We start from the raw sequence: 25,379 nt of genomic DNA, 5'->3' as shown, positions 1-25,379 counted from the left end.
TTCCAAGAAGCCAGCCAATGGATGATACATAGGTGTCATAGGGTGAAGAAATAGCAAGAAAGAAGCAGGTGGTAAAAAAATTAAATAGCAACTGCTCTGTCTTTTTATATGACAGTAGAATTTGGTCTTCGGGCTCCAAAATGTGGATAATAGCTGAGCTCAATGAGTCACAAGGACTTGGCACAAAACTGCCAGGCCCCATCCACAGCAGTAAGCAAGGTACCATTGACACTCTCCGAAGATGGCATTGATTTATTCCAAAAATTATCTTTGCACCACAAACCCTCTGCTGCATCATCCAGAGCTCAGCAGCAGAGGAAGCAAGATCAGAGACCTAAGACAAGGGGTCTTCTGCTTCCTCCTGGAAATAAGAAAAAGTTTGCCACATGCAAATAACTCTGAGCAATAGGCAAGAAGTTGTAGGGAGCAGCTCCTGTGTGAGATGAGCTCAAACAGAGCTGCTGGCATCACTGTCAGGTGGACACACTAAGCCCTTTCCTTGGAGGAAGGTGCTTCCTGACCACAGAAAGCAGCTCCTGTTCCCCACAGGCTCCAGAGAGCTGCCCAGCTCATGGCACACACCAGCAAACTGCAGACTGGATCTAACAGATCCATGGCCCTGGAGTGCCAACTGCTGTTTGGACACGCTGGATAGAATTTGAGCTTCCCAGTAATGTTAACAGGGTTGGAAATTCATTTTCATTCAACATTAGAATAAATGTGAATGTCACTAGATTTTTTCAAGAAGGGAGTTATATTAAAAAAAAAAATCATATTTTCAAGACAGAAATTCTAGTTTATGGCTTAAAATATAGTCTGATACACCTACTGTGCTACTGGCTAAAGTTTTAATTTTTTGCAACAGATCACCATAAAGCTGGCAGAATGGGGACTTAGGCTCCACATGCTGCAAGTATTTCACTAGCAATGAGAATATCACAATCCCTCTTCCAGCTTCCCAGGAGAAGTGCTGCAGACATGGATCACTTCCACAGCCTCAATCAAAAGTGCAATTAGACAAAAGCACTCTCAACAGCTTTATTTGCCATGACATGCTCCTCGGGATGCCTGCAGAGCAGTAGCCAGAGAGAGGCCCTAATTTCGCACTTTCCCACAAGACACCACATGGCAAAACAGAGCCTAGGCTCCCACGAGCTGCGGCAAAGCAGCTGCAGGGGAGAGGGGCTGCCCTGAGGAGAGCAGTGGCTTCTAGAGCATCTAATGAAAAATAACAGCATCCATTTCCAGAAGGAAAGTGCAGAGCAGAACACATTGTAGAACATGACCTTCCTGCTCAGAGTTGGGCAGGACAGGACACAACAAAGCTTTGGTGAGAGGCCAGGAGCGATACATGCACTTCTTCTTATTTTTTTTTTTTTAAGTTATTAACCCCAGGTCTCTCGCACTGCCTCAGGTAGCACACAGCAGTGCAGTCAAGATTACAAAACATCCCAGAGGCCAGGGGATAATTGCAGCTGGCTGCACCCAGGAGTTGTAGTCCCAGACATTTGCCCTGATTTTGGCCTCTACGCAGCAAAAAACTGTGCTGCCAGACAAACCTGGGGAATTGCTGATGCCAGGGACTCCCTTCTGGTGGGGCATGGGGCTCCAAGGATGCAGTTCAGGTGGACACCTGGGGCACTGCCTACTCCTCTCGGATGTGTATTCTGGTGGTCACATCCTGCTAACCATGATAATACTGCAAATTTATCAGCAGCAGAGACACCTGCTAAGGGAAGGACAGACTTGTCTTGAGGAAGAGAAAAGAGCATCCATACAGAAGACTTACACCATGTCTCCATGGAATTTTTTAGGAGGAATTTGCAATTCAAGCCAAGGTTTTACTAAAATCTAAATTTTTATGGGGCTAGTTCTTATTACATTAAAAGTGACAAGCTTTCTAAATCTGTCTGTACATGTGCAACATAAGGAGAAAAAAACCAGCCAAGTTACCAATAAGTACATGACCATCTGCCCAAAGAAGTGATGGCAGGTCAAGTGCTGAACACTGCTATAATTTAATCTACCAGAAGACAGAAATCTAACACCTGCAGGTGTTAGAAATTAAGAAAAACTGCTTTCCAGAAGATCCAAGTACACTCTGTAGCTCTTCTTGCTTTACCCAAATTTAGAGACACTGTTCAAAAGACAAATAAAACTCCATTTAATACTTTAACATAAGTAAAATAAACCTCCAAATTGACAACAATCTGTTTGCAGACAGCGGAGACTTCCCTGACTTGCTTTCCTGACTTTATACAATTTATTTATGGACTTTGCTTTGCAAGTCTTGTAACCAAAATCCATTCCCAAAAGGAGGAATTCAGCAGAAAGCAAGCCAAGACATAAGCCTGACCAGGAAAATTTTCCCTGTGCCCTTCCCAGAGCACTACTTCACCATCAGTGATGTCTTGTTTTACATAGCACAGCTGCAGCTCCTCATGGAGGAGGTGGAGATGACCCTTCCACACTTTTATGGCCTGTTCACTTTCACATCTTTCTCTTACTCAACCTGGTGAAAAACAAAACTTCAACAGGGATTAGAAAGGTGTATATGAGGAAGCCACTTCAGTTCAATAAGCATTCCTAGACAAGAGGAACAATCACCGCTGACGCTGCGCCCCAGGAGAAGGGAGCAGCGCTGGCTGCGAGTGAGCCCTGAGCCCACTCTGCCCTCAAGCCATGAGCAGCGATCCTGCCACAACCCCGACAGGCACAGGGCAGCGGCTTGGCCGCGGGCTCTGGTACCTCACCCGCAATGAACAAAGCCCCCAGTGCCCCTGGGGCTGCCGGGCGCGGACCCTTCCTGGTTCCCATTTGTAAGAGGCCATCTGAAGACCCTCACTCATTTGCCTGTCGATTGCCACGAGCAGGAACTCCCTTCCCCCGCTGCAGTTCCAGCTTGGAGGAGGCAACAGTGCAGGTGCAGCCGCTGCACCGTCACAGCAGCTGCTCCCAACGAGGCCCGGCAAGAACTTCGCAAGGAGTTGGCGACGACCCAACACAGACCCAGCACAGGGCAGCTGCTGCAATGCCTACTTCACTCTCCACCTTTAAGCCAAATGAACTTTTGGGGTGACCCTGGTGGTCTCTCACTGAAGACCCCTCATCTGCCTCATTACCACTACGACAGACAGAGATCAAGAACCCTGTCCCCAAGGACTGAGGCTGAGACCCCTACCACAGGGAGTGGGGGGGAGAATGACATGACCTCTTCTTCTCCAATAACTCCAATGGACTTATTCTTCACTGTGTTTGTCCTGCCTGGATGGTTTTCAGTAGATTCACCTGTTCCCCCCACAGCAATTTCAGTAGACTCTCATTGTTCTGCATGTTCCCCCCTTTTCCCTCTGTGGACTACAACTGGACCCCTGGGTTGGGCAGGATTTTGGAGACTCTCCCCAACACAACAAGATGGATCCCCATGGTCCGGACCAGTGAGGACCTCACCTGTGTTGGTAGCAATTCCCATCCCCCCTTCTCACTCTCTCTCTCTCTCTCTCTCTCTCTATCCTTTTTATTTCTTTTCTGACCACACTATCGCATTTACTGTTTTGGCCCCTAATAAAGGTGCATTTGTTGTGATTAAACTGATAGTCCCCTGCTGTTTGTTTTTTGCACTTTGGGAACCACTAACGAACCAGCACAAGCAGATCCAGCACAAGCAGATCGTTACACCATTGCAGCACTGGAACAGTTGCTACTTCTAGTTAAGTACTGATATTGAAATGCTAATTAGCTAATTGCTCTGTTTGTTTTGTCTAAACCACCTGGAGATCACCTACCCCCCACCCACGCTGCCATTCTAGGATTAAGATGCAAATAGGGAAACCCATGGAACCATGGGAGCGTATTCTGGGGGAGAAGGACACCCCTAAATGAGAACTAAACACAGTAGAGGGGGCTGGACAGATACAGTGCACTGGCTGAGGAAGAGGAACACACATCCCTGATTGACGTTTGACCTGTCACAGTAACCTACAGAAGACTAGACTGGAGTGGGGTGTGGAAAGCAGGACTAAAGAGGCAGATTTTCCTGGTGTTACCGTAAGGAAAGGAGAGGGGACAGCTGCTGTTGGAACTTGAGCTTCAGACTCTGCATGCCTCCTCACCCTTCCGCTACCTGGCAAAGCTGCAACAGCGGGGGTGAGCTCTGTGTCAAGCCCCCTGCCCAGCTGATCTTCTTAATAAAGAGTGGAACATTAGTAAAGGCATAAACCGTGTTAATTTCATTATTGACAGAAGCTGCTGTATTATGTGTAGTAGATATAATTTGTGTCATTTCTAATATGATACATGTGTTATAAATGAGAATTTATTCAGCCAGATTAAAAATAAAAATCATTTTATTTGCAGTCAAATTCACTCTAGCCAGCCACACGGAAAGGACAGAGCCGAGCCCGGGATCGACCCTGGGTGTGCCACAAGGAGTCAGCCTCAGCAGAGGTTTTCCCTGGGTGTGGGCATAGGAGAAAACCTCTGCTGAGGCTGACTCCTTGCGGCACACCCAGGGTCGATCCCGGGCTCGGCTCTGTCCTTTCCGTGTGGCTGGCTAGAGTGAATTTGACTGCAAATAAAATGATTTTTATTTTTAATCTGGCTGAATAAATTCTCATTTATAACACATGTGATATTGAATATTTGTTAGATTATACAAGTTTGTATTAGGATTCCCCCCCACCCTCACAGGCGAGACCAGGTATATATTGGAAACTGATTTACAAGTAAGAAGGTACGGCTCGCCAGGAGATGGGCCATGTCTGGAGAGATACAGGGACCCCAGGTGCTGATCATCGCGTGAACAACCCAAGATGGATATCATGGAAATCCTCGAGCATATACATGTGATTGCAGTGTTCCCGAATTCCCATAAATTTCATCAAAGGATTCAACAACTTCAGACACTGAATTGTTCTCCCTCATCACCAAAAAAGAAAATCTTATTAACATATGGACTCTGAATAGAAGAAAAGACTGATTGCTGAAATCTTGGCCTCGGGTGGAATTTTCCCTATAAAAACCGCTTGTGCCAGAATGGAGGTGTGTGGGCATAGAGGAAAACCTCTGCTGAGGTGGACCTCATTGTTGCACACCCAAGGCCGACCCTGGGCTCGGCTCTGTTCTTTCCTTGTGGCTGGCTAGATAGAATTTGATTGCAAACAAATATTTTATTTTTTATTTTTAAATTTGGCTGGACAAATTTTCATTTATAACAAACTTGGTGGCCCCTACGCAATCTGGTTTGGGGGTATCCAGGGAGTTCCCTGTCTTTGATCTAGGTGTCGCCCTGCTGATTTCAGCAGCCGGACAGGACTGAGGAAACTCCACGGAACCAACCAGATTCCGAAAACAGCCAAAAAGCCACGTTAAGGAAAAGATATAAACGGGCCCAGAGCTCTTGGAACTCGGAGCTAAATCTCCGAGGCTGCAGCAGCAAACTTTCATTTGTAAAATCAACGTGCATGAAGAATCCACGCGGGAAAAGGAGCTGTGAGTACTGTGTGGTTGGGTGGCGTGTGGTGTGTGTGTGTGTGAGATGTGACATAGTCATGGCGCGAGAGCGGACCCCTACGAACCGCAATTCCACTAGCCCGAGAGGGAGGTGGTCGGCTATGGGGAAAGCGAAATGACTCGGGTGTACTCACAACACGCATACGACCTGAAACTCGGGGAGTTACGGGGATCCACCCACGGACGGGTTGGAAGAGGGAAGGTACGTTCTCGTGGACTCAAGAAATTGGTAAACCTTACTGACTCTGGGCTTGGGGAGCCCAGGAAAACAAGTAAAAGAGAGCTAATTTTTCTTCCAACTGAAAACCCATGGACCGGTTCACTGTGCGTTTACTAGGTTGGCAAGGCTCGGTCGGGAACAGACCGGTTTAAACACTTAATAAAACTCAGTCCGGGACAGGACTGAAATACACATTTTAGCACGCGGGTAAACTGACTTTTCGGAACGACTTGCAGACACTGACTTAGAATACGGTAAGAAAAACTTTTAAATATGGGACAGGGGAGCAGTAAAATGCCCCTTGGGTTAATGTTTTAAAAAGGCTGCGCAGCCCCGTGCAGCCGCAGGCAGCGTGGCTCTGCAGTTTTTAGAACCCGCGCGGCAGCGCCAGAGGCGGCGGTGCCGGCTCAGAGGGAGCGGGGGGCTCTGCCTGCCCCTGCCCTTCGCAGCGGTGCGGAGCGGCTTTGGTTTCCCTGCAGCAGGAGGGGGAGAGGGCTCCGACCTACCCCGATAGCGGCGGGAGGCGGCGGCGGCTCCCGGAGGCGGCGGGGAGCGCGGGTGGCGGGGGAGCCCGGCTCGGGCTTCCCTGACACCCACGGGCGGCGGGGGAGCACGGCTCGGGCTTCCCTGACACCCACGGGCGGCGGGGAGCACGGCTCGGGCTTCCCTGACACGCACGGGCAGCGCTGGTCGCCGCTCGGCCGCGTCGCGTGGGGGAGTCCCCGTTCCTGCAAGCGGCAGTTTTAAAAGCAGCACAAGCTGCTGCTGCTGCTCTGCAAGGCTGAAATCTAAGTGCTTTCACTTCTCAACCACGGTTTTTGGAAATCAGCAGAGAATTTGTTTTGTTTCTGGTCAGTATAAAGTTGTGTTGTGCATTTCATGCCTTAAATGAGAGTGGGACAATGAGGAGCTGGATTATGCGACGCTATGGGAATATGCCAGCACGCAGCTATTCCCTATTAAGACTACTGGCTGCAAGGTTGAAGTGATACGCAGAATAAATAAATAGACTCCACAACTCGATGTAGTTATGAAGTGGGTATGTATGACAGCGCCCAGCACAAGTGAGATCACTCTCCAAAATCTTGTGCCCCGAGCTGGAGTTTGTCCCACAATTTTATTCACAAAGGTGTTCCATATGCAATACATTACACAACTTTTCTACGCATATTCAACCCCTGGCCCCGCCTGTCTTTGCCTCTCATGCTAAATAGGTCCACGCCCTTCTGGGCATTTGTGGGTTTTTGTGGTGGTCTTTACGGGGGTCTCTGGTGGTCTTTTGAGGCTGAAACTATAGTCTTCCTCTGCATTGAACTTTTGAACTCTTCTCCTCTGCGCATGCGCTTTTGGTCTTCTGCTATCTTATCTGGATAAATCCATCATCCTTGACAGAGGGGCCTCCTTATCTGAGTTCTTTGCATTCCTGGTCTTCTCTGGTATTTGTCTTTTTGCAAGAAGCTTTAAAGATTTTTTTTTTTTCTCTCTCTTTCCTATGCCTTTTGCGCCATGGCAGAGGTTTCTTAAAATTCAACACATGATTCTACAAACATGATACATTCATTTTTTTGATACATTCATTTTTGATACATTCATTTTGTTAGCTCAAGTGTGTTATAAATTGTGACATGGCAATTTGAAGTGTCTTAATTCAATAAAGCAATTTTATTTAAAATTAGCAAGCGAGTAAGGCAGGCAAAATCCAGCGCTGGGCGGCCAGGGAGTCTCCTGCTCCACCAACGGCGCGCAAAAATGTTCTGTCCCAACCTTCCTTTTATCCCCCCCCCTTCTCCTTGCAGGCGTGACTCTCCAGATGTAGTCTGAGTCTGGTCGTTGTGATAGCTTCTAAGTCTCTTCTTTTGAGATAAAGCAAGCAGACCAGATACACACACCCAGGACTTTAATCTCAACCTCCTTATCACCTTGTAAGCAAATAAGCATTTCAAAGACACACCAGTACATTCTTAGCCACTATCTTATGCAAAACAAATTAGGTTAACATACCACAGTATATTCTTATGCAAACCAAAGTAAGCAAGCATACTACAGTGAACAAATTATCTTTTACTTATCTTAAAGTGATCTCTGGAAAATCTCTTATTTCAAGGTAAGTACGGGGAAGCTGCCACCCCCATACCAAGTTCCTCCATCACAAGCACAGGTCTCGGCAGTCCCCCCCCCATCTCCAGATCAGTCTGCATCGCCCCTAATGCACAAATATCAGCTGCAGACATGCCGAGACCTTCTCAACCTTCCCCCCTCATCTCACACAACACGGGGAAACACACACACACACACACACACACACACACACACACACACACACACACACACACTTCTCCCAGGGGAAAAACACATCTCCTCCCGCCAGTAGAATTCAGTGTAAGACGAGGAGAGAAAACACAGAGGGCAGCGATAATGAAAGGGACAAACCTAATCTATACATTCTTTAAGGGAGTCCCAGCCACCCCCAGAGTCATCAGATCTGTAAACGTTCCCATACGGGGGATGTAAAAAAAAAAAAACAAACAAAAAAACCAAAACAAAACAAAAAACCACCACCACCAACAACAACAAAAAACAACAAATAAACAAACAAAAACAACCCAAAAAACCCCAACAAAACACCCGCAAGCCAGGATATTAGTAGCAGAAATCAGAAAAGCAAACAAACAGGATCAAGCCCAAACAACAGGAAAACCGGAAAAACCGGCACTACCTCAAAAGCCCCCAGGGAAGCCGGGACAAAGGACAAAACAGGTAAGTGCTCCTCAAGGCTTTCACTGTAAATCTTTCTAGTTTATTCAAGAACCACAGTCCAACGACTGCCTCCTGGATGTATCAAAGGTAAGGATTTTTATGACTGTGATTGTGGCAAAAAGGAACCCTTTTGTCGCAAAAGATGTAGAAATTGAATCTGATAATAAAATTTGTTTGGGTGATATTTTATTGATAGAGGAAGCTGATTATAACTTATTAGAAAGAGATTTAATGGTAATATTAGGAATAAGTATAATTGCAAAGGACTCACAGCACATAGTAAGCTTATACAACCTAACTACTGTAGATGAAAAGAAAATTGATCCTAGGGTCTGGCACACTCCAGGGGAAGCTGGAAAATTAGACATGAAACCAATTCACATTGAAATTGAGAGACCAGAAGACCCCATAAGGGTAAAGCAGTATCCCATCCCTCTAGAGGGAAGGAAGGGATTGAAACCAATAATCGAGGATTTAATAAAAAGGGGCACCTTAGAACCCCGCATGTCCAGACATAACACACCTATATTGGCAATACAAAACCTGATAGCAGTCACCCACGGTCTCTAATCCTTATACTCTATTATAGTGTAACTGACTTAAAGGATGCCTTTTTGGACTTGTCCTCTAGCTGAGGAATGTCAGGACTATTTTGCCTTCTAGTGGGAAGATCTGGAGACACAAAGAAAACAGCAATTAAGATAAACCTCTTTCCCTCAAGGGTTTGTAGACTTATCTTTTTAGCCAATCCCTTGAAAAATTATTACGTGAGTTTGTGCCAGTTCCTGGGACAAAATGGTTGCAATATATAGATGATCTATTGGTGGCTAGTCCTAAGGAGGAAGATATAAGGGCAGGAACTATAGCCCTATTAAACTTCTTGGGAAAAAGGGGACAATTTTCACTGATTCCAAATATGCATTTGGGGTAGTACACACCTTTGGGAAAATCTAGGAAGAAAGAGGTCTGCTAAACACATGGGAAAAAAGACTGATTCATGAATGTATAATCAAATGTTAGACATTTTATTTCAAAAATTATCAGAGGTATTCGGTGGGGCTATCACACCCCGTGGCACCCTCAGAGTTCTGGGCCAGTCAGAAGAATTAATCAAATGTTAGAAGCCCAATTAGCCAAACTGATGTTAAAAACAAATGTCATAAATAAAATGCATTCCATTGGCCTTATTAAATGTAAGAACTATGCCTCATTCTGAAATGGAATTTTCACCTTTTGAAATGTTACATGGGATACCTTATACCCATGGTATGCCTGTAGGGCATCTGGGAGTAGAGAATGGACAGATACGACCATACCTGATAGCATTAAATAAGAATCTCAAGGGGGGTGATCATGCAGCACAGCACCCCACCCGCCCAGGTTTCTTGATATATAAGATACAGCAATAAGTAAAATACAGCCTGGAGACAGAATACTGGTAAAAGCATAAAGGGAGTCAACATTCACACCTCATTAGGAGGGACCCTATATTGTCATTTTAACTACAGATACTGCTATACAAACTGCAGAAAAGGGGCAGACAGACGCATCAAGAGTGAAGAAAGTCGATCTCCAGGAATCAAATGCTCTGTGCCAGAGTCTAACTGTTATCCCTTTGCACATTTCACTTGTGAATACTGTAATAAAGTTTAGTTTACTCATTGTTGGGGAGGAATAGGACATTGTGGGCAAGGCGCTTTAAACAGGAACAAGGCCTGACTAGCCGTTTTCTGGTATTAGCCACAAGGCTGAGATTGTTACAATTAGATTTAATAATCTGGATTTGTTTATATCAAAACAGATTAAGGGGGGAAGTTACAAGCAATGCTAAAATTATTACTGTTGAGTGCCATAGGTTGAACAAGGTACCCTGCAGCACAGATGCTGTTAAACTACTGAGGCAATTTTTAGTGAAAGTATGCAGCTCGGCCTTAGCATAAAACCACAGACAAAGATTCCTGCTGCCAAAAAGATGGCTTACCCCACCGCTGGAGGCACCCCAGCGGGTGCTGGGAACAGCAGAGGGATCCTAGCAGTGGGAGTAGTCCTGGCGAGCCTGAGTCTAGCCTCGTGCCTCAGTAACCTTCCTAATCCTGAGACAGGGGGACCCGGTGCAGGTACCCAGAAGGTCCAGTACTCCTTATCCGATGGTACTGCAGTGAGGGTAAGCCTAATAAACCTTGTTTTAAAACAAACACTCAACAGGGGGCATACAAATTCAAAGAAAAACCAAAAACATATCTTGAAAACGGACAGTCAGCACATAAATTGCATTGAAGGAGCACAGGGGAAATCTCAATTTCAGTTTATAACAAATACAATTGTACTTTATAGATTGGTAAGAAGCAGGAGTTGGTCTTTGTCACTTATTTTCAAGCTAATTCACTGTGTTATAACCCAAATAAATTTAGTATGTGTGTTATAGGGAAAAACCTACTGGGTGGGTGCTGGATAAACGAATAATTAAAACAAATAAAGGGAAAGAAACCCACAAATTTTACCATAAAATCCCAGGTGAATACTAGAATGTGGGGAATTAGAATATATATATATATATATAAACTGGTTTCTTTATATACACACTCTGTAGCTTTATATCGAATATATTCTCCCTCATCACCAAAAAAGAAAATTTTATTAACATATGGACTCTGAATAGAAGAAAAGACTGATTGCTGAAATCTTGGCCTTAGGTGGAATTTTCCCTATAAAAACCACTTGTGCCAGGAGACTCCTTGTTGTACACCCAGGGCCGACCCTGGGCTCGGCTCTGTTCTTTCCTTGTGGCTGGCTAGATAGAATTGGATTGCAAATAAATATTTTATTTTTTATTTTTAAATTTGGCTGGGCAAATTTTCATTTTTAATAACTTCCAATAAAAGTGGACCCATGTCAAGGTAAAGGAAGGGGGAAGGACCCTTGCTTGTGTCTCCAAGCAGTCTTTATTTCTCCCTGCGCAGGAGGGCAGCGGCACAGGGTGACACAGTGCAACGACTCGAAGCAAAGGCAGAGGCAAAATAACATAAAACAGATAGGGAAGGGGAGATTGTATACATAACGTGCCAATGAGTGAAAGGAAATACACAACTGACAGGGAAGCTTTCAGATAAATGGGTGTAGCAAATAATGACAGACAAGCTGCGGGGCAGGATTTCGAAGCTAGACAGGGAAGGGTCTGGAAATAAGGGAGATATACCCCAGGACTGACACAGGGAAAGGTGGGAAAACAGGTGGAAAAACAACTTTGGGGAGAGACTATTAGGAAAACTGAACAGGGGTGAAGAGGGACAAACCACTGCAATATTTTAAACAATTTCTTAAACATAAAGCTTCAAAATTCCACTGCTACACAGTACAAGTGTTACTTGGTGACATTTTACTTCACTGAAAATAAAAACTGCTTTAAACACTGTGTCTGTATCATAGGGTACCTGTGTCCACATGAACAGCTTAACTGCATCCATGTTTTGACACCATTTCTGCCTCCTCTTCATTCCTGATGAACCTCCAACACCTCATCAGGGCTAACAAGCTGGTTTTGGGGTTTTTAGCACAACTACTATAAAACTGCAACATGCCTCTAGAACAGTGTCTAGCAGATTTTTTTTATGAAACTAATTGAGACAAAAGGAAAGAAATGGAAAGGAGTAGAAAACATTAATGTTAATTTGCTAATTTCATATGAAGTATTTATCTCAATGGAGAATATTGCACTAGAGCCATACACAGCCTGCCTGTTGAGAAAGTCCTGGGAATGGGGCTGCTGCATGGATGAACTAGTGAAATTTCATCAGTTAGGAAAGAATATATATATATACACACACACACACACATATATAAAGTCCAAATGACCGTATCCATCTCATATTGGTGCCATTCTGCAAATATCAAATTTTATTTCTTGTCTTTCATAAGAGAAGCATATAAAAATCTTGAGGAGATTTTCAGACAAGACATCACTACAACACACACATCAAAATAACGAGAAAGAATAACAAAGTATACAATAAGTTGAATTGCTCTGACAACTTTTAAAAGCAATTCTGCTTTAATAAGACTAGTGAGAAGATGATTTTAAAGTACTATGGAGCACCATGGTCTTTCCTTCTGTGTGCTTTGCACTCCTCAGATAATGACACTTTCCTCACTCATTTGGCTTCCGGTCTTTATTGTCCAACATTAAAAGTAAAAACAAACAAACAAACAAACAAAAAACAACAACAACAAAAAAACCCCAACACCAACCCCCTCTCCCTCCCCCCCCACAGCACCTAGATAAAAAGCCAGACAATAAAGTGTAGATAATCTCGGACAAAATTAAAAATTAGATGAAGAGGAAATTTATGTGTGTGAAGCAAATCTAGCTTTCAATATGACAATTAAAAGTTCTGACTCAGAAGAGAGAGATGCAAATATAGGTTTAATAGATTTAATCACTGCTGAGAAAGGGTGTGGAGCATCACTCTTTCCTCTTGACTGGTATCATCATCCTCTCCAGTCCTGAGCTCTTGTGCTGATTTCAGCCCTTCATCCTTTGACTCTCACTTGACCAGAAGCCATCAGTTTTCCATCAGTGCAAGCCAAAGTTGTGTAGGTTCCTAATGCTGTTTCCAGCAGAGAATCATCATAGGCTGCCACATTTCCAGTGGCTCTGAAGAATCCTGCAAGTTAACATTTAGCTGCCTCAAGATATTTACACCCAGGAACCCATAGTCAATGAGGTACAGAGAGTATCCATTTAGTATTCCCCCCTCCTCTCACTCTAAGCACAATTTAAACCTTGGGTAGCAGAAAAGAAGCTGTTCTGTGGATTCAAGGCATATCATACAGAGCTTTCTTTCTCAACAACAACACAGATGCACCACAACTTAATTCCCATTTTTCACATTAGGTAAACAGGCAGCTGTTCATGTGGAGAAAATTCAGTAGCAGGACACTCAATATCTCAACTAAAGTTTCCTATGCTTCTAATAATCTGGAAAGAGGGTGAATAATGATGCAGTAGGATTTCAGATTTCACAGAATTATTTAGGTTAGTTGAGCGACAAGAAATCTTAGGGACTTGGAAAGAGAATAAATGCTGCTGGGCGAGCACACAGTGTAGCAGCCTATGGATCCTACTGATAGCAAAAGATAAACTAACAATTCCTGTTAGATATAAATTTCAATGCACACACCCCAGGTACAAGGTATCATTGGAGAGAAAAAAAAAATCCCATCTCTGAATTTATGTCACAGTGCAAGCAGTATAGGAGTTCACTCACACCCTAGCAGAAGAATAAAATGTAGTAGTTACTTAGCACAAACAGAAACATAACACATTTAAAACTAACAGGAATAAATAATAATTTCTGAATATAATGCAACTGTCACCTGGAACTTGGTGTAGTCAAGATGCATTTAAACCCATGACTTGATATGGTCTTTAAAATGCCTGATGATTTCCAGATACCTGAATGTCACATCAAAGAGCTGAGCTGCACTGCTCCCCTCTCTGCAGGGAAACCAGCATCAAAATCTGCCCAAGTGCTCAGCACATCTCTGTCGCCACACAATAATGATGGTAATTATCAATAATAACAATAATGTGGGTGTAAATCTGCTCTGGCAGCTGCGCCTGATGAATGCTGCATTCCAACACCAGCCCTTTGGAAGCTGCCTCAGCCCCTGTCACCACAAAGGGGAGAGAGAGCCTGCATTTGGAGTTAAAGAGGGGTCAGCTGGCCACTCCTTGGACACACTCTGGCAACTTGTTGGCAGCTGTGAACTTTCTGCAAGAACCCAGAAAGATCAATATCCTCTGCAACTCAGATCAGCTGACAAGATTCTCTTGCATTCCTCCACCAGCTTTCTCTTTCTTGCTCATAAACACATGACACAATGTAAACCCACTGCTGCTTGTCCCTAAAGTGCTCAGAGATAAGGCGACAACCTCCACCTGTTCACTGAAGCTCCCTCACGTGTAAGACACCTGATGCCCTATCAATATTTTTATAAAATACCAGTATTTTAATTAATCAAGCATTTCTTCATTGAGATGAAACGCTGTGTACATTTCTCATTTAGTCTCCCCAATACATGCTTATTAATTAGCAGACTAATTTGCTTAGTTCTTTAGGAACTGCATGCCAGGGAAAATGTTCTCAGTTGTCAAATGCAACTCATTGATTACTGTAAGACACTTAAGACTAATTGATAAATATATCCAAGCCCTGATTAATTGGTGAAAAATCCATCATGCTGCATCCTGCTCTCCTTTCCTTTATAATAAGATTCTTGAATTAATTTACAACTTGATTTTCCCTTCTTTTAATTAAGAAAACCACCAAAACCCAGAAGTATTTGTGGGGAGTGTCTGTTCAATTTTCTGGTTATGCTTGAAGAGAAATCTACTTCATTTTCCTTATTAGCCAAAAGTAAGGAAATGAGCCTACTCTGAAATTAGTTACTCTGTCAGCTGGAATTTATCTTTGGGGCTGAGAGAGCTGATGTGGAAACTTGAAAGTAATTTCTTCACTCTTCTATTTGTTATATGTATTTTTAAGGTTCTTTTCTGATTACATAAATTAAAAGTGACTCCTACAAATCTGGAAGAGATGTGCTGCATACGCTTCTCAGTACAGCACATGGAAGCCTTTGAAACAGCCCAGTGTACAATTATGTAGACTGTATGGAGTGAATAAGGTAAAATATACAGAGTAAAAGTGACTAAACATTAACAGTGATGTTTCTAAGCAGTAACACTCTCCCTGCTCAGTCCATGGCCATGCACCTCGTTATTCTCACAAGAATTCTGGTGATAGAAGAACATTTTCCCTCTCCTTACTTCCACAATTGGTAGCTTAAATAGTATAAAAAAAATTATTTCACTGGTGTCCTCCTGGGATCAATCCACAAGTTCCTGTGTGGCTCATTTTTTCCCAAATGGAACTTTTCCTCCTCCTCCCCTCACAAAGCCTGGAGGCAACATGCTTTGTTGCAACACTCCATACTACCCTAGAAGCCTCCTCATTTCTCAAAGTATTTCCATAAATCTTCCATGAAATTACAATTTTTGCCAAAAAATCTACATAAACTCTTTGTCTGTGGAGAAATGTTTGGGCTATCATCAGCCAATTCTGGTTCTCTGGCAAAAAAAGGAGGATAATTACAATGCCTCTTCAAATCAGTGATACTTTCTTGCTGCTAAAAGGGTGGCATGCTTTCCACCTTTAAACTACCTTAGGTAATAATTTTCTAGGCAGAACAGAAAATCCATTCCTATTAGTTTCCAAAGACCTTGGAAGTATGTATGTAGGAAGACCATTTCTGTAAATTCACCCTTTTAGAGTCACTGGCTAACACAGAATTTATGCAAGTGCAAGTCTGTCACATAATTCAGTATTTATATGCTCCCTTTCAAGCTCCAGGAAGCTGGAGTAAAATGCTAAAAATAAAATACACATGTTGTAATACACAAAAGATTTAGAGATAGAACTATTCTGACAGTTCAAAATAAAAGACCTTTGTGCATAAGATCTCCATAGCTAGGCCTGTACCTAAATCACATATTGATTTAACTCACTGTAGACAAGCTATATAAGCTTTGGAATGATGTATGCTTGATCAATGTGTTTTAGAAATTAATCTCTGCCAGACTTACTCATTTAGGCAAGTGAAGAAGTCAGATAAATATCCCTACATTTTACTTTATAGGACAGTAAACCAATTTCTAATCAAATTTGTAAGTAAACAGCATTATTTTTTCCAAGAAATATCAATATTAAAATACCTAAGAAAATCTGAAAACAGATTTCAAAAATTTAAAGTTTTATCTATGAAATACACAGATTATAAAATTGATACAAGAGCATACAAACATTATGATCAGAGATACAGAGGAGAACAAAATACTCCTTTGAAATATCCAGGGATGGAGACTCCTAGCACCACACTGAACAAAGGGATTTGGAGATTTGGAGTCTCAGCCAGATGAAAGTTAGATGTATTTGGTATCTTACTTCTCTGAAGTGCTAACAGTGATTCCATACCTGAGTGTAAGAGCAATGCCCTACTTCATTGCAAACACACTGACCCTGATATGGGAACAAATAAATGTTTACACCTATGCAGGCAGGCCTCTTGGTGCTTTAAAACAGAGCGTGTCCTTAGGTTAGAGACAGGGAAACTGAGGCACGGAAAGGCACAATGAACCCCCTGAAAGGCACAAGGCAAACTGAGGTACAAATGCCAGGAGTGAAGGTTTTTATTTGAATGCCAAATCTACTAGTGCAAACTTTCTTTCTGATGCATGATTTTGCTCAAATCCCCCAATTGTAGCAGTGGGAGCTCAAGGACAGACTTGGCTTAGAGCTCAGCAGCTCATGAACAATGAACACTCTCCTCAGCTTTTCTGTGAGCTTTTGTGTCCTAGCTCAGTTTTGGGGCAACCCAACCCAAAGGTAAAAAGCTGACTTGCTGTCTCAGACTCTCTTGGTGGCCCCAGCAGTAAGAACCCCCCCAGTCTGACATTATTCACAGGTCACTCCTGGCAGTGTCAACACCAGCTCTGCTCCCAGCAGAGAATAAACCTCAGCACAGACCCATGACCAAGTACACATTGACACTCCCCAAGCCACCAGCACAGCAGGTTGCTGCAGCCTCAGGGGACTCCCTGCAAAAGCAAATATTCAAACTAGGAAGGAAGGCACTTACCATACAGGACTGCAATGAGCGACACGGGCATGACCAGGATACCCACCAGCATGTCTGCTACTGCCAGCGACATCAGGAAGAAGTTTGTGGCATTCTGCAACTTCTTCTCCAAGGACACAGCCATAATTACCAATATGTTCCCCCCAATGGTCAGCAGGATGACAACCAAGATCAGAAGGGCTGGCCAATTCTTCTCCCTCAGGGACATCCGAGAGACTTCATCCTTCTCAGAGGTGTTAAGAGGATCAGATGTAGGCAAACTCTGGTTCAGAGTCAAATTGCTGCTTAAGGACCAAGCCATCAGACCACCATGCAAACTAAAATCCAGTGTAACAGACACTGTTGTTAAGCTGAGCAATATTCCAGTGCTACTTAAAGTGCTCATTGTCTGGGGCTGGTTTCTCTGTCTCTTAACCGTGCCTCAGAGACGATCCCTTTTCCAAATTCCAGGTCCAAGGCAGATGCCGAACATCACAAAACCTGAGCCAGAAAATAATTTGATCTTCCATAGTGAAGGAGACCTTACAGAAGTTAGTGTGGAGCTCTTCTAGTTTCCTTGGGTGTGGTAGAGGATGACCACTGACCACCAACCTCAAGGGAAAGGAGACTTTGCAATCTCCAGCTGGTTTCCAAGTTCACCATTCTGAAAAGTAAAGGAAAAGGATATTCACTGAAACCACAGTATGCACAACACCTTTATTCCCCATGCAACTGACATCCTTATTCTTCCCCCTCTTGCTGGCTAGGACATTCTCCAGACTGCAAGCAATTTATCTGAAGGATACAGACTATGCTTAAAATTATGGGGGAGAGAAGCAGAGAATCACATCAGTGTGCTCTGGCTGGTTAAAAGCTGATTATCACTAATTAAATATTTTGTGAAACCTGCAAAAGCAAGTCTGAAGAGCAAAATATGTTTCAATTGATATCCACTTCACAGATACTCTTGCTGCTCTGTAAAATAGTAATTGCACAAAATTCCAAGCAATCCAGATAGCGTAGCCAAGCACAGGGTAATCCATCACCTAAAACGGAAGGGTTTGGATATATTTTACATATTCCGAGGTAAAATGAAGGTGTTGTAAAACCCCTCAGATCTTAATGATTAACTCTCCTACAACAACAAATACTATAGTTCAGTTTCTATTGGGAAATGAATGGTGGATAAGATGCAATATTATTAGGCAACATTGAATGATCCTACTGGAACAAACAGACAACAAAGAGTTAAGAGAAAAGAAAGGGCAAACTTTCATAAAAGCCTAACACTTATTTCTGCTTTTCATCTGTTTTTGTGCCGCTGCTTCCTGCTGATCATGAGCATACAGACAGGCCAGTAAACCTAATCCCAGCAATCTGCTGCTCAGGACTACTGTCCCAACAGCCTCATCCCACGCACAGTAGGATCAGATTTCCTCACAGCATCTCACATGATTTGTGCTACTTAACAAAGTAGCTGATGGTGAGGGCAAGTCTGATTACCACCCCTGACTGCCCATGTAACACCAGCCAGAGAACATCATGCTGCTTCTTCTGAGGTCATTCAGCCTCATGCATTGGGCTAATCTGGTAAATTGAATGTACTCTCGACTTCAGGCACGTGTCTGCACCCACTGATGCTAAGGGCATGTATTCCCAGTCCTGTTAAATCATGTCCTCAGCAACTCAGTAATTCTGACTGCCAATCCTGTACAACTGATGAGAAACAACAGCTTTGCTTTGCACTTCTACTGCATTGGGGTTAAGCTCCTGACAACCACGTGCAGCACAGGTCTGAAAGCACTTAGTCGAGCAATGGTATGAAAGTGGACCAGTAAGCAGAATAAAATCAATAGCAGGCAACTTCATTTGAGCATATTCTCAACTTTTTGTTCAGCCCACAGGAAAAGAGCTGTTCTGTCACTGTTAAATAAATAACAAAATAAAAGCCGTTAAATGCACTGTGGCACATATCTGACACAGCAATTTGCTATCCAGGTATCAAAAGCTAGATGTAATTAATGATATTACATTAGATTTCATTTAAATAGGAAGTGCTCAGTATCCTATAATAAAATGTTTAACATTCATGAAGGTTTTGGAACCTTGTAAATGGGCTTTGTGCACAAAAATATTCCTTAAATGAGCAGTTCATACAATGAACTCAGATTTGCTTCTGCATTGTAGTTAATTACTCCCAGAGGGTCTCTAAACCTTATATTTAGGAAGAAGTGTTGCACAGCAAGGAAAATAATTTTGCAGCTGCACATGCAGATGAATGAACAAGTGGTCACTGGACCATTTTTTTTTCCAACTTAGCTAGTCTCAAAAACAAAAGAAAAGGTCTCTAGGAAGTTTCTAAATAACTTCAGATATTTTTCCCAAAACAAAGCTTTTAATTCAAAGCTGTGATGACAATTTTCCAAATCACCTTTCCACATTGAAGGAGACACTGGGCAGCCAAAGAATCATAGACAGGACATGACTTAACTCTAGATCATGAAAAAAACCAAACAACCCCCACACAAAACCACTCCACAGAAAGCAACTCCAAGATAAGGCTTCTGAATTAAAAGTGTCTACTTTTATAACAGCTTAGGTTTGTATACTGAAATGGTGAGTAGATTCATTCTCTCTTGCATTTTACATATTCAGTTTGAAAAATCATATGGGAAGTTGATTACTGGAATGCTCAAGACTGGACTCCACCTTCAGAATTACCTTCTTTGCTAATACTCTTGTTACTATTTTACACAGATCCTGACTTAAGTCATCAGTTTTCCTTTTCACTGTATCACTTAGTCTCCTTAAGGTAAAACTTTGTGACTAATTCCTTAGCTACAGACTTCTAAACACACCACTGTACCAGAAAAATAATTCATAATTTATTCATGGATTATGCATTTATTTAAGAACCATCTCCATAATTTTAAATTGAAACATGGGCCCATCACAGATTTTTTTTTTCCAATAGCTAACATCAAAGTACACATGCTGAATTTTGTGGTCAATCATCAATTACAGTTCAATTTACTACTGACAGTCCTTAAAATTATAATTTAAACATTCAGCAAAGCCAAATTATTTTCTATGTCACTCCTGCTTTTTGAAAAAGTAAAATAATGATTTCTTTTGGCACATTCTTTTCCTTCACTCTTTAAGTCCAGTTTAAAATAAACTGAAGGTAGAAAAATATTTTTGTCTATCAAGAAACACATGAATTATTTAAAGCAGAGGTTGGTATGCTGGAGTTTTACTTTTTTTTTCCTTTGAATTAAATGCATTTGTCTTTAGTTGTTTACCCTTCAAAGCTTAGAGCACTTTTTCCTGGAGAGAGACAGCTGCCTGCTGAGAGCTGGAGATGTTCCCTGGCCCCCAGCCAGGATCCTGCCTCTCCTGGGCACACTGCAGAGCTCCTGAGCCCCCCTGAATCACTGAGGGAACCTCTGGATGTTAACAATGTGCATGTGAAATTGGGTGAGAAATAAGGATTGTCATCTTAGCCCAAAAAAACAATCTGGGTTTCAGGCAGACTGAGGAAATACATTAATTCATGGTGAGTCTTGCCATAAAAAAAACAACCCAGAATACTTAATGATCAAAAGTGATGACTTTCAGGAATTCCCATCCCACAAGAGAAACAAAAACATCCAATGGCATCATGGGTACAAAGGCCATACACAAGAGAAATTTTCTTCTCCCAAACTATTGGCAGTGTTCAGTTCTCCAAGTCACATTCACATCTCCCCAATAACCAGATGAAAGCCAACAAGCTGATAAAGAACACATATTTTTAAATAAAAAGTTTTTCTTTCAGCCTTGACTTTGATGGTAGACCTACATCAGGGAAAAAATAAATCTGAAGTCAACTAAATTGAACTGCAAGTACTGCAATTTTTGACAAGAAAACAGTTGCAGATAGGTCACAACTATCTGAGCCAGATAGTCAGATGACATAAATTTTTATAGCTCCATTAAGCCCTTTTCAAAATGGCAAATAATTTAAAATTATATAATACACAATTTATGCTCAAGAAGGTAGATTTAAGGCTTCATTCTTCACTCTAAACCCTGCATTTCTTGCTATTTGCATCTTTATTTTTTTTTTAAATCCATTGCAAATTTAATTTTCAATTTTTCTGGAACAAAAGGTTGTTTTAAAATACAGATTTTTCATGGCAAACTTGCAAAGGGCCACTTTCATTTTAGTGATGCAATAAAGTTATATTTTTATATTAAGAGAATTCTATATTTTGGGCAGTTGGAACTCATCTTTCTCCTTTTTGTAGCAGCACTAGAAACATCCCTATTTCTGTGCAATTCTATTTTTAAACAGTCTGTGAGAATGCTGCAAGTCCAATAGAGATGACCAGGGTGATGTAGGAGGAAGCACATTAAATACTGGGTTTGGTTCAGCCTAGAGAAAAAGCTTTGAATAGGGTTGTATTTGCTGACTGCATCTACCTGCTGGTACTTACAGAGGAAACAGGGAGACTCTTCCACAAGATGGGCAGCAAAACAAGAAGCAATTGTGACCGTGACAGATCTTAGGAAATAGTGTATGAAGTAGGAAAAAAAAGAGATACATCTCAGTGCAGGTAGTCAGATAAGTGGGACACAGAGACTGTGGGATCTCCATCCTTGCAGAAGCTCAGAACACAGCTGGGATCTGCCCCAACTCCCCATCTAACCTGGAAGTCAGTTCTTCCTTGAGAACCTTGAGGTTGGACTAGAAACCTTCAAGAAGTCCATTTCACATCAAATTATCCTATAAATGGACCAGAATTGTGCTTCTATGAAAAGCTGTTCAGCATGGGGATGCTTTCGAGCTCCTACCCTTAGATAGACACCCTGTGCTTGTCCCTGCTGCTCAAGCTCAGGATTAGACCAGCATATGCTCTCCCCTTCAGTTTCCCCAAGGCCAGAAATAAAAATGCATGGCCAGGTGGGAAAACAGAGCTGTGAGGGCTCCAGTGTGCCTGGTGTGGGATCCAGGGCCCCAAAGCTACCCCAGCTCATGCCTCATCACACCAGAGAGAGGCACACACCAGAGCCAGCTCCTCACCTTTCCCACCTGCTGAGGCCACATGTGTCTGAGGAGTCTCTGAAAAGTGGCAATTTTGGAAAGCCCCAACTCATTCTAGTCACTTGGCAGCATCAGGAAATCTCCTTGTCTTTTGAAAGCAATGCCTCCAGTGCCAACACAGAGGCAGTGTTTTCACAGTCACTGCAGCAGGGAAGGAAAAGTCAAAACCCAATGATTATTCTGGAGATATTCACTGTAAAGTTAACTGAAGTTTCAATCCAGAGAAGTGGTTATGCCTAATTTGACTATTTTCCTGAGCTATTCTTGTACTTAGGAATATATTATTAGCACTTTGTTTAGAGATTTTCTTTCCAAGAAAGAATTTGATACGTCCTCTTCTGTTTTGCAAGAAATTCTGGAATCTTTCCCAATAGGTACTGGAGATAAATCAATGTAAAAAAAACTTAATAAAACCTTAGGGAAACCTCCCGAAACTCAGTTTTTACCAGTCTCTTTTAATTCTGACACAGAAAATAACTATTTAATTACTTGTAAACTAAAATATGAGTATTTAATTTTTTCACAGCAAGAGAAAAATGGATTTTCTCAGATATGAGCTCAAGCAATGATATTTTGTAGGGTCATAATAATGAATCACTAGCATTCTGCCCAAAAGCAAATAGCATAAATTTCCCTCTCTGTATCTTCCTCATACTGAGTCAGAAAGGCATTAACTTATTTTCCAGACATTTCAAGGCAATACAAACACACAGTGAGATCTTAATCTATCTTCTGGCGGTAAGACCAGCATCCTTTTTATTTTCCCTTTGTGGGAGAGCACCTGGGAACCTCACAAGAAGATGTAGATACTCTGCCATTCCCTGCAATGATAAACTTGCTCTCTTGGCTCAGACATGCAGAAATACCACAACAGAATAAATCTGAATATTATCATACACTGTTCTAACTTCTTGGAATTATTATACTCTAGTTGTTCATATTTTCTATGGGTAGATATAATTCCAACCTGCCTCTCTGATTCTTTGTTTCTTTTTTTTTTAATACATATCCCGAGTGGCTGAAATTCAAAGCACATATTAAGGCTCTGCAGTTAGTGCATTTATCATGGTAGTCCTGACCCAGCTTTCTTGTTGCTTCAATAAATCACATTATTCATGAATCTAGATCATGCAAACTCCTACTGAACGTAATCAAACCCACATTCCTGGACTGACAACTGCACTTTTTGTACAACTATGCTCCTGAAAGTTCTTACTGAGCTTGACCAGCCCCATAGACTGTGTTGGCTATAAGGCAATATTGAGCCCTACCTCTAATTTCTGAGGACCAGCTGGAACATAAGGGACATTTATTTTCTGCCAAACTTTTACATCCTTAATGCAACAGTGTTGTGGATATTTGCTGCCTGGGACATTGAGCTTTGAGAGTCCACAGGATTCCCAAGGCAGCTCTTGTGGTTGTAAGGACCTTGCTTCTGCCTCCACTGCAGTGACATTCCCTCGGTCCCTTTTTAATTCAGCTGCACAGTGTGGTAGACATCAAGTATGACATTGTTGGAAAAATCTTGTGTGGCAGCTTTTTTACACTCATCTTTTCACGGTTCTTGTAGTAAACTATTGTTTAACTTTTTCTTCTTCTTTCTAAACTTTCTTCCTCTCTAGAAAACCAATTTTTCTTTTTCTCTCAAATGTTTTGCATGGCAGCTCTTTGTTTATATCATCAAAGTCTGTAAGTGAGCACTTACCCAAAATTAAACATAATAAACCAAAACAACAAAAACACTTGCTTAGCTTTCTTTAGCTAACTTTTTTGCAAGTTTTAAAGCCAGGCCTGTTTAAAAACTAGAAGACTTCACAGTTTTCAGCAGTTTCTGATGTATAGTGCCCTAACCCAAGTGTGGTTAGATAACTTCATAGCTGTAAGGGCAACCACAGCAAAATACACCTAAATATGTACATGCCTCTAAATAAAAAATAATCATCAAGTGATTTACATTCAAGTAATGTTTTAAGAGAAATATCACACCCAGTATCAACGGGCCTGGCATTCTTTAATGCCTGTGCATGGTTGGCAGTAGTGACAGAGAGCAGCAGTGTGAACAGGAGCTGAGCAGCTGAGCACTAAGCAGCTGTGAGTCACAGCCTGGCGCATACAGAGCACATCCATCCCTGCTTGGGGCAGCACTGCTGATTCACTCCTTACTTAGTAAGTCACATTTCTTAATCAAGCAAGAAATCCCTTGATGTTTCTCTCAGAGCTTTCTCTTCATTCCAGCTCTCTGCGCCCTCTGAAAGCATGCCATGGGATCATGGTTTTCCAGTGAAGACAGAGATTTCTGATGCAGTGACGTGGTGCTCACCCTGCACCTCATCCCACATGAGATCCAGGGGAAAATTCTCCCTTTCCTTTGCATGGGGGCCCTGAGCTCGGGCACTCTGAACCCTGGTGCCCCAGTATAGCCTGGTACATCACCAGCATGTGGCTGCTCACATGGGGTTCACATGGCTGAAACAGCTTCTCCCCCAAAACTGTTTTTCCAGTGAGCAGCTCAGCCTGCAGAACTCTCTACATTCAAGGCTCAGGGAGTTATTTTTTTCATAGACACCTCCTGCCTGCTGTGGTGGTACACTCTTAATATAGGTTATAGAGTGTGTCTCCTATTGTCATTGCTGTTCCGATGTCTTTAAAAAGAATAAATTACAGCATCACATAAGCCAAGGAAAAGGAAAAGAAAGCTCAAAGCATACTAAAAAGTGTGCCTAATGAATTGACAAATGGCTCAGGGCTTTTACTGTAATAGCTTAATTAAATATGTGTTTTCACATACCTGTGCAGTGTCAGAGAAAGGATTATTGAAATATTCAGAAGTTAATTGACTTATTGTTTATCTCATGCATAGCAACAGATGATAGAATAATTGCATAGAAAATGTAGCTACTCATAGGGAGTTTTCGCTTTTAATTTATTTTTCTTTTTTTTTTTTCTCCTGAGAAACTGACCCATATGGACCTAAAAGGGAATGGCTGACAGTATAAATTCAAAAAGCCAATACTTTTCTGATGTAAGTGCATTATATATATAACTGGAAATACTGATAAATCTGTAGTAGGGAAACTCTAATGATAAAAGTAGGTAGAAAATAAAACTCTTAAAAACTGGTATTAAAAAAAA

General features: G+C 42.1%; 1 protein-coding gene across 5 annotated transcripts in view; it reads right to left on the bottom strand.

Moving 5' to 3' along the window:
* Positions 1-25,379, bottom strand: part of HTR2C (5-hydroxytryptamine receptor 2C) — a 240,410-nt gene that overhangs the window by 31,719 nt on the left and 183,312 nt on the right. For all 5 annotated transcript variants that reach the window (XM_031504841.2, XM_031504840.2, XM_031504838.2 and 2 more), the window contains one exon: positions 17,183-17,825. In XM_031504841.2, coding sequence (XP_031360701.1) covers positions 17,183-17,567 — 385 coding nt within the window. In that variant the 5' untranslated portion in view covers positions 17,568-17,825. The remainder of the gene's footprint in view (positions 1-17,182; positions 17,826-25,379) is intronic.

This window comes from Lonchura striata, chromosome 14, assembly GCF_046129695.1.
Source record: "Lonchura striata isolate bLonStr1 chromosome 14, bLonStr1.mat, whole genome shotgun sequence".
Lineage (NCBI taxonomy): Eukaryota > Metazoa > Chordata > Aves > Passeriformes > Estrildidae > Lonchura > Lonchura striata.
Note: the sequence above shows the minus strand (reverse complement) of the source record. Positions and strands in the feature narration are given on the sequence as shown.